The following is a 16,211-nucleotide window of genomic DNA, read 5'->3' as shown; positions in this document are numbered from 1 at the left end:
GCATTATCTGTCTCACTCCCTTACCATAGTCTTGGTGTCAGCAAAGCCATGCTTCTGAGCGAGGTTCCAGAGATTGACTGAAAGCTGGTTCAGTCTGTTGTTCCGCAGGTCCCCATGAGCCAGGATGGTGTTAAAGAAATAAAGTGCCAGCTGGCTCTGCCGCTTCAGGGTCTGGGATGAACACAGAAATATTCCCATGTTACTGTCCACTCATCCCAAAACACCCAGCTTAACCTCACCAGCTTCTCAGAGGCCTCACAAGTTCAAAGGGCACTCCTTTTGTAACACACAGCAATAGTTACAGACAGAAGAATACAGAGTTTTCATATTCCATTCAAAATGCACCAAGCAACACTAGCTATAAATCAACATAAGCTGCTGTGAATAAAATAATTACTCAGACTGCTATGTGTCATACCACTTTGGCACAGCACAGTATGTAGGTCTGACACATTTACAACTCCAGACTCCCTACAACTGCATAGAAATCACCCTCCCACCAACCAGCCTTGCACTTAGAGCACCCTAGCTGTAAATTTTTAGAGACCACTATCATCAATCTAAATGCAACTTCAGCCTTTTTTTTTCCCAGTCTATTTCTACTTTTATTTATTTATTTAACCAAAGATTTTTTCCTGCTATTCTTTCACTGAAACTCGGTGATATGAACATATTTGTACCATATTTGTAGCTACTTCCCCTAACATTGCTGAGGAGGGACCTTAAGGTACATAAGAGTAGTCTTCCCCACACAAAGCAGAGAGGATTCACTGCTACATGATCTCTTGACCTGAAACAGCTTGAACTTTACAGAACTGTCCAGAACTAAAAATTTCCATTCCAGCACTGTCACATAAATGAAGCATTCTCTAATACTGTGAAAAGACCACACTGTGTTAACAATAAGATGCATAGTTCTCTTCCAAGTTGCCATTTTGGTGAAAGGATTTTATTGTGAGAAAATAATTTATTTTCCTTTATAGCTTTTAAAGGAAATGAACCAATATAAACACAAAATCATTAAAGTCTTGTTCATTTAAATGAGCAGCCAAGAAGATGAATAATAAAAGGTCACCAACACTGAAGCAATCCAAATACCAGTGATTTTATGACCAGCTTTACTTTAGCACAATTAGAGCTCTCTGACAATATTCTCATCACTTCTATTTCCTCAGCAACAACAGCTTCCTCAAACAACTATTCATTCTTACAGAGCAATTTTTATCTAAATCTCTCAATGACTTTCACTCAACAAAACAAAACAAATGGTCCCTCTTTGCAAATAAGGATGGCCAGAGGAGCAAATCCAAGGCTGCAGAGGCAAAGGCAGGCCAAGCACCTGTATCTGTACTGCTTAGCCTTAAATCAGTTTTCTATGCAACAACAGCCTCAGTGAACTAACACAGGATCTTCCTACTCAAAGTATGCTTGAAAGGAGAAAACAAACAAAAAAAGCCCTTTCAGAAACCGTAGATTTCAAGTCCTACAAACATTCCTACACACAAATTCCATACAGGAGTCAGATGCAAACAAACCCCTAATATACAACCCACAGTCCTGAAAATTTTAAATTTTCTTCTAAGACCTGGAACATTGGACATTCTTAGCTGTGCTAGAATGGTTGTTTATGCTGCACTGTTCTGAAAAAGAACTATTATTCCCTGAGGTGATGTGTACAATGATGCAGAGGATTTGAGCAAAGGATATTTTCATCTTATATCTCTGTTATTGCTCAAGGAAGGACAAACAGGATAGCAAAAGCAGAGAAAAGGCTAAACTTAGCCCAGTGTCCTCCCAATATGTATCACTTAACACATTCTGTATTGGCAAACACTCTGGGCTACTGTGCAAAGAGCCCATCTAAAAAATTCCATCCCATCCATCACGCCCTGCCCTCCCATTCCAGGCCAGGAGCCACAAGATTTCTATCAATAGCAGCCATCAGTGAGGGCTGATTGGGAAGCTGTCCATTCTCAGAAACAGGTACATGAACAGAACACCGAGTTCTCATTATTTCAGCAAACATCAGTCACCTGCCTTTCACATACAATCCATTAAGCTAGATTTGATCCCTCAGAGCCTCTGAATTCCAATCAAGAAATCCAATAAGCTGCCTAGAGTTTATTTTATATTGAACAAATATATTAAAGTCAGAGTAAAGACAAAACAACTATTTCCTCCCTCTGTACCTCTCTCCTGACATCATCTCAGTGCCTGGGATGTGAAACTTTTATAATTAGAGGTGGCTTTTATTGTATTTTCCCCAGTAATAAACTAACTGTGAATTCTCACTTTGCTCATTACAGAATTGGACATCATTAGGTGCCCACCACAAGCCTGCCTACGTGATGGTCTCACTTTCCAAACAAGTTAAAATACCCAATTTCCGTTTGTTAAGAGGTTCCTGAAGCTTTTGAAAAGACCAAGTCCTGGTCAAAGGTGATCTGTTTCTTCAACTCCAAATTATTTTTGGTTCTGTATTGAGTAAGAACTGAAGTAAGAAGCTGAGTAAGAACATACCTCCTCCTTTCCCAGGGTTTTCAGGTGATCCAGGATCTGTGACACCACTGTTTCACTCAGTTTATTAATTTCAGCCAGGAACTTGGAGTCTCCACCATACAGAGCATCATTGGAATCAACTGCAGAGATGAATTCAAGCTCAGGCCTGGCTAAAGAGCTATACATTTATTTACTATTGGAAACATCATATATTGATAGAAGACCACATTTGGAAGTCAAAACAAACTGCATATTATTTTTTTTTCCTTAAAATAAACCCATGATTACCTCAAACTGATGGATAGAAATTCAAAAGGCATATTTTCAGTTTCAAAGACCTTAAAGGATTCTTAGGAGGGAGAGAGATCTTCAAGTTTTTACAGTTTATGTAATTGTGATTTTAAACATGTCTTTTGCCCTAATTTATTTATGTTCTATTAAGAAATAGGGTAAAAGAAATGTTTAGGTTTAAATATATTCTAGGTAAATCAGAAAGCACAAAAGATGAAAGATAATCCCCTGTTTCCAAGTAAACTTTAAGATGCTAAGGTACAAGGTCCACCTAGAAAAAAACCCCATTGCTCCACTACAGGGGAAAAATTACTAATTTATATTTCCACACTTCTCTCCATTAAAATCTAATTAATTTAGATTTCTCATCTTGGGATTATGCAGCTATTTCGGTCATATAGAAAATAGAGTGAAATAAAAAGCTAAATCACACTTCCTTACAAAACTTGAACAGCAGATTTACTACAGAGTAGCACTTCCACTGACAGCTATTTTCTGTGCTGCTAGCTGCAAGTGGTATTTTGTCATGGGTGGTAAATCTGGCAGAACTGCAGAACACATTCCAGCCTTCCCCTCTGTGAAAGTCTGTGCAACTGAAAGAAAAAGTCAAACCATCTTGGCCTCTCTGACTCATTAATCTTCAGGGTGCTTGAAAGGATTTTTATTTATTACTCCACCTTAATTCAGTAATCTATAATCAGAAGGCAAATATTGAAATTTTAGAACATATATCAAAATATTCCAAAAATTATTACAAGAAAGATGATAGCTGTTTTTCAAAATGTAAAATCTTTAGAATTTTCTAGCTATTCTGAATATTTTTGTAAGATACTACAATTTCCAGAACTCAAAGCCTGCCTTCAAAGTATCAAATACATAATTTAAATAATGAAGACAAGGCTTTACATCCTGAAAACTGGAGTTGTTAATAAATGTGGATGAAATACCAGTGATAAGTATAAATCAAGTTAATGCTTTTAGACTTAAATAAAACCCTTCATATGCATAATCTTTACTTGAAAAGTTCACATTTATGAGCATTTGCAACAACACCACCAGAAGCAAACCAAGTAACCCACTCTGCACAGATTCACTTTAAAAAATAGACTGCAGCTGTTCAGGAGCCAACTCCTGGGATTATTCTAAGTTACAATACCTGGAACTGGATAGAAAAATAATCCATTCTGTGAGACTCATTACCACTGGTCTTCATTAACTGGCTGTGGTGATTAGACAATACTACAAATGTCCTGGTGGAATGCAAGGAGCCAGAGCCCCCCTTAGGTATTACCTTTATCTACGTGGTAGATAAATGCTTCTTGAGTCATTGCAGACAGCAGATGCAAAACGTTGGTATAAATCCTGACTTTGTCATCACTGTTATCCTCCCAGGTATAATCCTGGATCACATTCAGTAATCCTCGCACAAGAAACAACACTCCTTGTTCTGGATGGTCCTACAGAGAAGAAAAAAGATAGGTCAAAACCAACACCACAACCCCAGAACAAAAACAGGATTATTTGCAGTCATTCGGTGGTGTAGAGTCACAGTTTGAGCTCTATAAAAGCAGAATTACAATATAATTAAATCTGACAGCTACTTTTCTTAAGTGTGTTTCCTGCAAAACCTTTAAAATTTTTTCCAGTTTCCATCTAAAATGCCCATTTAACCCATAATTAGAACATGATCCAGTCAGCCTCCAAAGACAAACTTTGAAATGTTTTGTTTTGTAGTCATGGGGGAGCAGTACAAAATTAATTGTCAGCTTCTTAACAGCTAAGCCTCTAAAATTAAACGCTGGTAGATTTCATTATTAAAATCGTATCAGTAAGCTGTAGTGTATTACTCATGTAATTAGGAGATTCAGAAGAACTCCTACAGTGGGAAGTCAGTTATAGACAATAAACAATCTTTTCACATGAAATGAAAAGAAAGACTCTGCTTTTCATAAGCTGGGAGTTTTTACAAGCAGCTTTATACTGCACTGGGCTAATTCCAGCTGGCAGCTGGAGCAGTGGCACCAAGACACACAGGACAAATCCCAGTCCACTGGGGACACTTCCTTTTGATCTTCTGTAAATAGGGAACAAAGTTAGGGAAGCTAATTTCTGAATGCTGGCATCTCATCTAGTTATTTTTCCTTACTGAATCTGAGAGGTTGTGTCACTCCCTTCTTCAATCACCTGCTGATGATGCCAGTCACCCCACAGCCTTCCCTCAGAGCCTGACTCCTGCACTCATGGAAGCAATGACAGCCCAGGGGCAGCTTCCCCTCCCCTTGCAACAGCACAGCACAGCCTCTCCACCTTTCTGAACTGCCACTGCAGCAGGGGAATGCACAGCTCTGACAGCAGGGATTTGGACAGCACCACACTGTGTGCTGCTTCACCAAACAGGCAAAGGAAAAAGGAAGGAGAAAACCATAAGGGAGGTTTCAGTGAGCAGGAAAAACCCACTCTCTCCAAGAACAAATGAATATACAGGTAATTTACAGTTCCCCCTCATCTTTTAGGTATAACTAAAAATACTGGAGAGAAAAATTACATCTCTCTCTAAACTTGACAGTTAAAAACTGGAAGGATGTAGAATGGTAGTACTTTGTGAAATATTCATCAGAAGAGGAAGGTTACGCCAAAACACATCTTCTAATTATTGTTTCCACTCCAATGATTAGGCAACCTATACCAAAGTAACTGAAACTAGTAGGAACTAGAGCTCTATATTTCCCCCCCCATGTATTACAGATTTTTGAATACTCAGCTAATTAACCAGTAAATGATGTCTACACAGTTAAATAATGGTGAGATTTCACTCTGCCCCAAATCCACTTCTAGTGAGGTGTTCCTGAGAGTGGCAGGGCTGTACCTCCACCTTCACACAGTTCTTCTGCCTCCCCATTTTGCATTGGGGTGAGTGATTTTGCAGTCAGTGAGCACAAGAGTTCATCTTTTCACAGAAAACTAATCCCTGCATTTCCCACTCCAGAAGCCCAGTCTACTCTAAATTTTTAAACAAGAAAGTCAAAATAGTCTATACTAACCTGTGTGCTACTCATACACACTCAACTTACCGGAACAACTAATAATGTGGAAAAGAAATTACACAGGAATTCCAGGAGGAAGGCATCGGAGGGTCGCATCTTTCCATCTACACTTATCATTTTTGGCACTTCAGGAACAAGGCTCACTGCAGCTTTGAAAAAAGCATCAGCTACAAAATAAAAGTAGAGTTGTTGTCATATCACTCCAGCTGTGATGACAGCCATGCCTGTAACCCAATGATTGTTTTGAATTTCTTTCAGAATTCGAAGAAATTACAGAAAATGAATGTGCTGAACTGCAAAGAAACCCAAGACTCAGCAGTGGTCTGATTCTTGAGAAATCTGTTAATTTGAATGAAGCTGTTTCTCCAAAAGAAGTTCCCACATCACTCAAAACTTCTGAAAGTATAACTCTTCTCCTTTGCATAACATGGAGACACCATCATTTCATATGTATTGCATATATATTAAGAAATTAGCACAGGATTCAAAATTGACTTATCAAAGAAAATTCTTATGCTAGGGGAATGGAAAAGGTTCATGTTATTTTGTTCACCAATTCATACACAAAAGGCTGTTAAGTTCTATGGAAGTACCAACAACTTCATATTTCTAATTATTCATAATCCCTAAAAGTAAAATATTAATATAGTACCAGAACCTGGGGTATTGCTGGTTACCTAGATAAAAGAGTATTTTCCAAGAATCACAATATAGGAGTAAGAGAAACCATCCACCATTACAGCCTTGGCAAAATAGCTATTAAGAGGTTTTTCATAACTCTTTACTATGTCTCTAATCTTACAAAAACATAAATTCCAAACACTAGAACATCTATTCCTAAATTTTTTAATATTCACAAATAATAAGTAACAGTATTTTCCCTCTTACACTAGAAGTCCTCCTATATATGCTGGGTTCACAAAAACAATTCTGACAGCAACACTGTTTTGCACTTTCTTGGCAACATTTCAGAATATCCAAGTATCCACATCCCACTCAAGTTGTTGAGCCATATACTTCAAACAATCCTTCAGAATTAATATTGTATCTTTATTTTACAGGAACAGAGACCCAGGCCATGTAATCAGCTTTTATCAAAAGCAAAAGGAGAATTCTTGGTGAAAGCCAAGAGGTGTTACATGGCTGGGCTGGAGATACCACTGACAGGCAGGCATGGGCATTTCCAGGAGCACAGCTTGCTCTGGAAAAATTCATTTGAGACTCCAAGCAAATTTGCTAAATATAGTACCAACTGATATCTAATTTAAGCTTATGAGGAATACCAGAGAAACATGTGCTTTGGAAAAACTGTAGTTCTTCTCACTCTTGTTTTTTCAGCACAAGTGCTCAAGGACTTTTTAGTGCTTAGAACACAGACCCCTTCCATCAAACACTGTCCTTCCTTCTATTCTGCACATTTGTTTTGAGGTGAAAGAATGTTAATTTCAAACAACTTATAAGTTTAGACAGCCAACCCAAAGGAAGGTAAGCAATCTTTCTCTGCTTTATTTGAGGAAGGAAGGCAGCAGCAGATGTTCATTCTAGCACTAGTAAATGAATCGCTGTCACTTCCACAGTTGTCTCAGCAGAAAAAAAATGAAAGTGCATGTCCCACATCACCATACAATAAAAACATGTGACCAGACAAATGAAAAAATGTGCCTTAGAGAATAGTCTGCATACTAAAGTACCCATGTCTGTGCAGGGAATGCTCTTGCCTTCTAAGTTATTTCATAACAGGACGAGAATGACCTGTGCAGCAATCAGCATCCACAGTGAAAAAGAGCTGCAAAATACCTCAGCCTAATTTGCCTGCTCTCCCAGCAATCACAATCCTTCACATTATCCTCTAAACTTCTGCCATAGCGCAAACCCAAAATCTCTTCTATTTGAAAACCTGACATTTGATTCAATTTACTCTCCTTGCCTCCCGCTGGGTCTGTGAATGAGAGCTCCAGAGCCAGCAGCTGCCAGGTTCCTCGGGCTGCTGAGAGCAGTGCCCAGCTGCCCACGGACCTGCCCGTGGTGCCAGCAGCTCCCTGGGCTCCCATCCGTGCCCTCCCTGAGCCTGCAGCCACAGCTCTGCTCCTGGGCTGTCTCCCCGTGGCCACAGGGTCCCCCTGCAAGCCCCAGCACAATGGCACACTGGGGCTCCTGCCCCACACTTCTAATCCTTGTTCCTTGCCTTTCTCCCCTCTGCTTCCCCCACTCAATGCAGCGAGGCAAGCCAAAAAAGCAACACAGCACAAAACAGTTGTACTTCACTTTGCTACATCCAGAACTGGCAAAGGAGAATGTGTTCATTTTGTAGTAAGTCCTGCCAATCTGTGCTAACCATGGAATGGTTTTACGCTGGAACACTAAAAGCACATTTATCCAAGATATATGTGCTTCATAAGAAGAAAAAAAAAAAAGCATATCAATGCAAAGGTTTTTATTTTTTTTATTACAGATTGCAGAAAATGACCTGTCCTCTAAGCATTACCATCCTGGCAGAGAGGAGTTAGAGTATGCATTACATACTGTGAGTTTGGAGAAAAGCCTCACTAAAAAGGTTGTCACAGACATGCTGCTTTTTCAAGTATGAAATGAGCATCAGTGTTTAATTCTGAACTACATTAATTATGAGGTTATGCAATGATGGTTTCTCTGTATCTTTAGAAGTCATTTTTTAAAACTATTACTGTAGAGATGTTTTAAAACAAAACCATACATCACTTTTCATGGCTTCCAAAAGATATAAGGAACTACTTAAAAAGCACTAAAAACCACAACAATCTTGATTCTTGATTAAAAAAACAAAAATAAGATAAAAAAGGCTTCTTCTGCTGAAGGATGATGTTTTCTTATCTGCCTGAAGTACAACACTGCTTCTTAAGTGAGCCAGTGTTAAACTGGATAAGGGGAGAGCAGGCTGTGCATTACAGCAGATCACCATGATGGAGTTTCCCCAACTGCTGCCAATATCTGGTGCAGTGCTCTGAACGTAACATACTTCATGCTTCACTACATTCATCCTTTCACAGCAGCTCCTTCATTCTGGTTGACCATAATCCTATAAATCTTTCCCCAAGCATACATGCTGACCTTCAGGCTACAAAAACTAACAGTCTTGGATATCCAAGTCAGCACTTCCAGAATTAGCCTTCTACAGAAGAAAAAACAAGTGAAATTGGTGCTGAATGTTCTGCTATTGACAATATTCAGTATGACACATGTACATGTTTAATTGTACCTACACACAACTCTATGTACCTCCATATATTTCTACAAATCAATCCCTCTAGATATAAAAATTCAGCTTGCATTGTATTTTCTGTATCTCTGATAGCTAATTAAAGTGCACAAATTCAAGTCTTCAGGCAGGCAAAAATAAGTAGGAACAAAGTCACATGGGAAAACAATTAAACTCCTTAAGGCCACCTTCAAAGAGCAAAAGGGAGCGAGTTTAACATACCTACCCAAAGTATTTTTAGTCACAGCTACAATTACAGCAGGCTAAGTCCACCCAAAGGACAAAACCATGCACATCTTCTGCATTCCACACCACTTCCCTGTCTTACACTGTCAAACCTAATTTAATACTCTGAAGATTTTACTTCCACATCCAACAGATGTTGGAAATTTAATGAAGCTTATACTGTAGTGCAAAAAATTATTGAGAAGCAAGAGTGGGGGTTTTGTTACTCTATTTTTTCTGTTAAATAAATTAATCCATTATTGTTTTGACAACCAAGCATTGTAAACAGTTGAATCTTCTTCTTCTTCTCACATTGATGAGGTCACTGTGAGAGTTTTGCCACATTCTTGAAATGTAGTTTTCCCTTGAACTCCTGCTAATTGTTCTCCATCTTAAAGATCTCTACACATCACTTCCAATCCAGAAACAACCAAGAATTCTTTGAAGGAAAAAACTTGAAATTAGAAAATGAATGCACTGCTGCTTGGTGAGCTGGAATGTACTATGTTAATTCATACTATGAATTAGGTAGTTATGTGGATGAAACTTGGCAGAGCCAGTTTTAGGCATAGCTTGATTAAAGATTGTTACAAGGCATTAGTACTTGGAGACAAAGGCCTACAGAGACATAAGTGGAAGATTCATATAGGGCCATCAGACAGTATCAGCAAGGACACTGGACACAAAACATTCTATTCTTAAGGTGTAATCACACCCCATCCCACTGCCTCCCCTCCAACCCAGAAAAAAACCAACCACAAATTACAGCCTGCCTCTAAATTCTACTATGAGGTACCACATCAGCAGCAGTCTCTAAAGAAAGCTCCACTGAAAATTTTGAAATAATAAACAGTGCAGTTAAATATTATTGTTTCTACTGTTATTATGAGGCAAAAAAAAAAAAAATCAAATGAGCAGACATACAAAAAATATGATGTAAGGCTGGAAAATCTGTATGTTTTTTGCAGAGAGACATCATTTCTCAGAAGTCTTCCAAATCATTCCTCTCTCAAGTTTTCCAAAGAATCAGTGAGATTGTGTTTAAAAGTAATTCCGTTTATAAATACTTACATTAAAAGAAACTTTTAATATTTATCCTTATATAAATGACTCTTCAAACAACTAAGCTGAAAGAAGGTAAGGAAAAAGGTCCTCATGAGGGTATGTAACCTAAGAAAGGATGGGGTGGATGGGGGAAGGAGAGAGAAGAAAAAGTTTTCAGAGTGGAGCAAAATAACTACTGCATTCCTTAAGGTTTGGCAGAGACATGTCCTGAGGATGAGCTGGGAGGTGACAATGTTTGCAGGCTGGTCTGGAACGTGACTACAAAGCATCACAGATGGACCTCATGATTCTGAGCAATAAAGCAGCAGATGAACTCTAATATTAGTATGGCATGTGGGGAAAGAAACAGCCCTTGCTATAAGTATAGAAAGAGAAGCTCTAAATAGGCTATTTACACTCATGGAAGGTTTTGGAGTCAGTATAGATGTTTCCTGAAAACTACATCCTAAACAGCTGTTGAAAAGGCAAGGCAATTGTAAGAATCACTAGGAGAGTAAAGGAAAACTGAGGAGTCATTGTATCATTCAGATTGCTGTTGGGCATTTATACCTGGAATAACCTAATCTAGTCACAATCTTCCCATTTCCAAAAGCACAAAAAGATAAAAAAGGTGCTAGGGCTTGGAACTGTTTCCTTATTAAAAAAGGAATACTGACAACTTCTTTGGGAACTTACAGACTACATTATCTCATAGACAGCAAGAAGAAAATGAATCAGGAATGAGTGAATTCTGCTCCAGCAGATCAGCTGCATGCTCTGAGCCACTCACCTAACATTTAACATAAATTAATTCCTAAACATTAGACTTCCAAGCAGCAAGTCACTGTGGAATTCACTATGACATGAAATTACAAAGACCAAAAGTAAAAACTGATTAAAAATATTAAATTCCCAAGGACTGGTCCATCTATTTTATTAAATACCACGGTCTGGTCCATACACAAGCTTTGTTGAAGAATGTATTAAATCACCTGCACCTGAAAGCCAAGCAGCATCATTCTACATTATTGTTTCCCTAGTAGATGCTACAGAACACTTTCAAAAACAGGTCATGGGCTAGAGAGACTTGAAGAACTGACAAATTGCTATAAAGTACCAGTCTGAAAAGCTTACAGAGACAAGAGATGTCCCCTCTCTCACATCATACAGAAAAGGGATTGGCTGGGATAAAGAGAGGAACAAAAATAAGCTCATGGAATGGGAAAAGTCTCCAGCTGTGGAAGTCCCAGGTAACAGAAGAGGTCACAGTTCTGTCCAAATGAAGCAACACTTAGCAATGCTAGTAAGGAAAACAGTATGACATCCTGCTTTTCCCAAAGCTCTTTCACTGCCTTCAAGGAAAGCAGTATTTAAAAAGATAACAGAGTCACCATTCTCACCAGAGAAACATGAGCCAAGAAGTCCTAGTATCTGTAATTAGGAAAATCTCCTCATGTTCCTATTTCCCTAAATTCATCATCTCAAATTCTCTAATTTATATTCTTCAGATCTATAAAGATTTCAGATTAAACAGAAATACTAAAAACTGTTCTCTAATGGTACTTAGAAAATACTCTAAACCATGATTAGATTATGATTTAAAATTACTTATTAAATATTCCACACCATACTTTTTCCAGAGTGTGACTAAAGCATTTAGAGAATACACATGGAAAAGTAACATTTTCTGCAATAGAAATGAAATTATTTTCCAATCTACTAGGTGTAACTGTGTTTTAGCCACATCTGGAAAACAAAACAAATATCTAGAAGTGCATTAAGCACTGTATGCTTCAGAATTAAAATCTGCATTTTCTTAAGAAAAAGGTCTGCAGCAGTTGATCTGAGGGAGGAGGCTCTCCATTTTTATAAAGTTTAATGTTTGACAATATGGCAGTGAAATCAGTCAGACAGAATCAGATTAATTACCTTATTCACTCAGCATGTTATTTTTCAAGTGAGGCAAAGATTTCACAGTCTTTAAAACAAAAATGCTGCTTCACACACATTACCACAAAGTTATGTCATCTCTACCACCTGCTGAATGCTGTGACCAAACATTAAAAACTCATGCTGTCTCTTTCTTTTTGACAGACAAAAGTAGCATTTCCACAGGGAAAAAATGTGTGCAATGAAAACCATACCTGTATCTCAGAAGCCCAAAAGAGTGACACAATGGAGCATGCATTTAATCTCAATTTAGTCCAAGCACCCCCATGACAGAAAGCATGACCAATGAGAATTTATTATTCTCTGTTGGCAGCATGCAGTGCTCAGTGGCTCAGTTAAGAAAAATGAAAAACTCATCTCTGTAAAATCTAGCATCCTCATTTAACAGGTTCTCCAGAGGTACAAATTATGCATCCAGGGCAAATTCACCTAAAACATTTTAAACATAATTACAGATTAATTTCATTTAAAGCAGGTCTTGGGATCTGGCCAAGAAAGAGGCAACAGTCATTTTTAATACATTCTGAACATTCCCAGACAGACATCCATCAGTGTATTAGTACTGAAGTTTCATGAACCTATAAATTCACAGTTCTGACCAACGTCATTGTCTTAAAGAAAATCTAGTCCATGAAGAAAGTACAATTTTCTAATACTGAAGTATTTGGATGAGTTCAAACACTTGCATTTGATTTAAAGTGTGGCAAATCCAAGCAAGTAAGGCTGGGACAGAGGAAATGGGAGCAGCGAGACACAAGGACTGATGGTTACTAATTCTGCCCCTTGAAATGGGGAATGAGGCAAAACCCAAACTTTCCTAAGCAGATTAGCTGTGGCTCTCCAATTGCTGATAGTTTAGAATGCAATCTTCAGACTCACAAATCCATTTATTGTTATGACCTGCACATCCTTCTTTTTTCAAGATAGATACTTTGGCAATTTAGAGAAATCTTCCTATTGCCAACAGAAGTTGTGGAACTCAATTTTATTACGTGTTTAAGTGAAAAGTCAACTCACTGAAACAGCTGGACTCCCCACAGAAACTTAAAATTGAGAAAAATCCAAGACTTCACCTTGCTACAAACACCAGCTGGAATCTTCAAAGAGGAAGTGCATGCACAAAACTCATGCATGCACCACTGCTGACTGAGCTATCAGATCAGGTACATTACCTTTCAGCTTTATTTCTCTTCACAATTTTAAACCAATTAAACTAATTCAAATCAGCATGAAATAAAGGTTACAGACAAGGCACAGTTTCCCTTCCTGGCCTAATGCTACCATTAATGGCACACTCTTAAATCTTCACTTCATGCTGCATTGGTTTTAGCAGATCAGTGTCTAATTGGCACCAGTTAACTGACTGGAGTGAAATTTGCTATTATGAATTAATCAGTACTTCTTACTTCTTACTCATTCAGTTGAGATACAGATTAAACTGTGTGAAAAGTAACTTTCAAGGGCACATTATATGACTTCAGTGCATCAACACATGGAAAGACAGTTCACAAAAAATGTCCCAAGACAGTGCCTGTTTAACACATGCTAAATTACTCATGCAAGTGACATGTCTCTAAGTACAACTTATACCCAAAATAGCTTTGCTAGGGGAGCAAAAAAGTGAATAACTAAAAAACCTTGGTAAATGCAGTGAGTTACTGAACATCAGTTTTGCTCTTGCTTCATTTTAACGAAAGCAGAGATGGACCAAATGGTCCTCTCTCTAACTTGTGGGTCCAAAATTCAGGAGAATATGGTTAATGAACCACACTTTAGAGACTGACTTCATAATACTTTGCATATATCTGCAGCCTTAAAATATTTCAGGATGAGGATCCTGTAAATTGTTTTGTGAGTACACTGTATTCATGTGTCAAACAAGAGCTGTGCAGATTTGTAAACTCTCACAGCGAAAAATCGGGACAATTGTTGGGGCCCAGGAGTCTCACCCAGAGAAGAATTGGCTCACAAAAATAGTTGAAAAGCAGTTTATAAGTTGAAAGATATTAAATCACAGAGTGGGTCCCAACATGGCCAGAGAATAATTCTCGAAGACCAAATATTACAGAAAAACTGCTTTGGATTTGCTTCCAATAAGAGAAGCTCTGCAACACAGCAACAATAATAAAAATTGACATACAGGATAAGGTAAGCTGATCAATTAAATAAAAGACCATACAGAGAAAAGGTGAGCTCATTTTATGTAAACTCTGAAAGAAACTGCACAATGCTATTTGCACAACAACAGACTTTGCAGATCTTTTATTTGCACAACAAACTTGGACACAACAGTCAGCTTTACTCTAAATCCCTCTGCTTTGCTGTATGGGCAACATTAGATTCAAAACAAAGAAATGCAATAGCCATCCTGCAATAAAAAGTCTTAATCAGCATCCTAAGTGAGCTTGTTTGTGCAGCTGGAACTTGCTGGTAAACGCAGAGCTTGGAAAACAAGCTCTCATGAAGAAGCACAGAGAATTAATAGCCACAACAAAAGATGTTGCAAAGTAACCCAATTTACTACTCTCACAGCTCCACTAGAAACAGGAACATGTAAATGAAAAGCATTTACTATTGGAGAGCAGACATTTAAAGTCAGGATTAAAATTGCAAAACAAAGTAGAATGACATCATTTCAAAATGGAAAAGAAGAATACTGCAAGTAGATAAAAGTACATGCAGACTTGGAATTGATATCTGACTTCCATTTGTAACATGAACAAGATCATACTAAATGGTGATACAAACCTAATGCTCACTCTGATGCCAGAATAGCTCCCACTCTTCTCTTCAAATCACTTTTTGTCAGAATCTACTATTACTTAACACTGAACTAACTGCATGGCTGAAAATGTGTTCCAGCACATTTCAAACAATAATTCAGATCCAAAAAAGAAAATATATTTTTCAGTCTTCATATGATCTGATATTACACCATTGTTTCACTCTGATATAGTGACACATTTTCCTGGCTAAGAATTTATCATGCAGGTGTGCCTACGTTGCAAGTTTCTGCTGTCACTGACCTAACCTGGAATTCTTTTCCAGCTCATTGGTGAATTTCGTCAGGCTGTGAACCCCTACACAGATGGCTTTATTTCTTTTTTCAGTTATAATAAGCATACTATTTGTGATTAGAGTGTTTGCATAATTATGCAGGAGAAAACCTACCTCATGGCCAGGGCTGTGTCAACTACAGTCAGCTTTCCTGGCTGCTGAGATCACATTGAGGAGCTGCTTTAACATGACAAGGTTTTGCTTCACTAGTTTGAAACAGAACTGTATTTTAATTGCATCATAAATATACATATGACTTAGGATATCAACCAAGTTATTATTCAGTTAGATTTCTGAAATAAGAGAACCTTCAAGTAGACAAATTCATGCCTTACCTTGTGAAAGGCACTGATTTGCCAGAGCAACTTGTCCAGAGTGTAGATACAGATTAAGACGTGTGAAGATACTGCTCAGAGATGGAATTGTTATGAAGCAGAAGGCAACACAAGCCTAAAGTAAATTTTAAAAAATTGAATAAATTCCTATCTCAGAGTTATAACAATCTTTACTGATTTAACACACAATTAGGAATCAAAATCTGTAAGTCAGTTTTGGAAAATATTTTTAATACAAAGCAAATATTAAGTGAAGCCCAAAATCAGCAATTTTAAATTTCTAATGAGAATTTCAGTAATTATATATTTTTTAAATTGTTACTATTGCTAGATAAGCTCAAAACTGATTCTCTATTACTGTAGCTCAAAGAGTTCCTCTCTCCTCAGGTATCCACCTTGCAGCTAAGCAAAAGCTAAATCTGGCAGAGTGGTCAGAGGAGGTGCCCTGAGTTACAGGGAGGAAGCAGATGCAGCCCAGGTGCTGCAGCTGCAGACCTGTGGGCACAGCCCAAAGCCTGGCCAGAGCAAGGA

The 16,211-nt window shown here is 38.0% G+C and overlaps 1 protein-coding gene across 1 annotated transcript in view; it reads right to left on the bottom strand.

Moving 5' to 3' along the window:
* The window catches only part of VPS35L (VPS35 endosomal protein sorting factor like), a 44,094-nt gene that overhangs the window by 1,224 nt on the left and 26,659 nt on the right, over nt 1-16,211 (bottom strand). The window contains exons 26-30 of the mRNA XM_021539798.3: nt 15,681-15,795; nt 5,862-6,001; nt 4,082-4,247; nt 2,521-2,639; nt 25-171 (exon numbers count right to left, since the gene is read on the bottom strand). Of these exons, the coding sequence (XP_021395473.2) occupies nt 25-171; nt 2,521-2,639; nt 4,082-4,247; nt 5,862-6,001; nt 15,681-15,795 (687 nt within the window). The remainder of the gene's footprint in view (nt 1-24; nt 172-2,520; nt 2,640-4,081; nt 4,248-5,861; nt 6,002-15,680; nt 15,796-16,211) is intronic.

The sequence above is a fragment of the Lonchura striata genome, chromosome 16 (genome assembly GCF_046129695.1).
Source record: "Lonchura striata isolate bLonStr1 chromosome 16, bLonStr1.mat, whole genome shotgun sequence".
In the NCBI taxonomy this organism is placed as follows: Eukaryota; Metazoa; Chordata; class Aves; order Passeriformes; family Estrildidae; genus Lonchura; species Lonchura striata.
The sequence above is the reverse complement of the archived record's forward strand: the minus strand, read 5'-3'. Positions and strand labels throughout refer to the sequence as shown.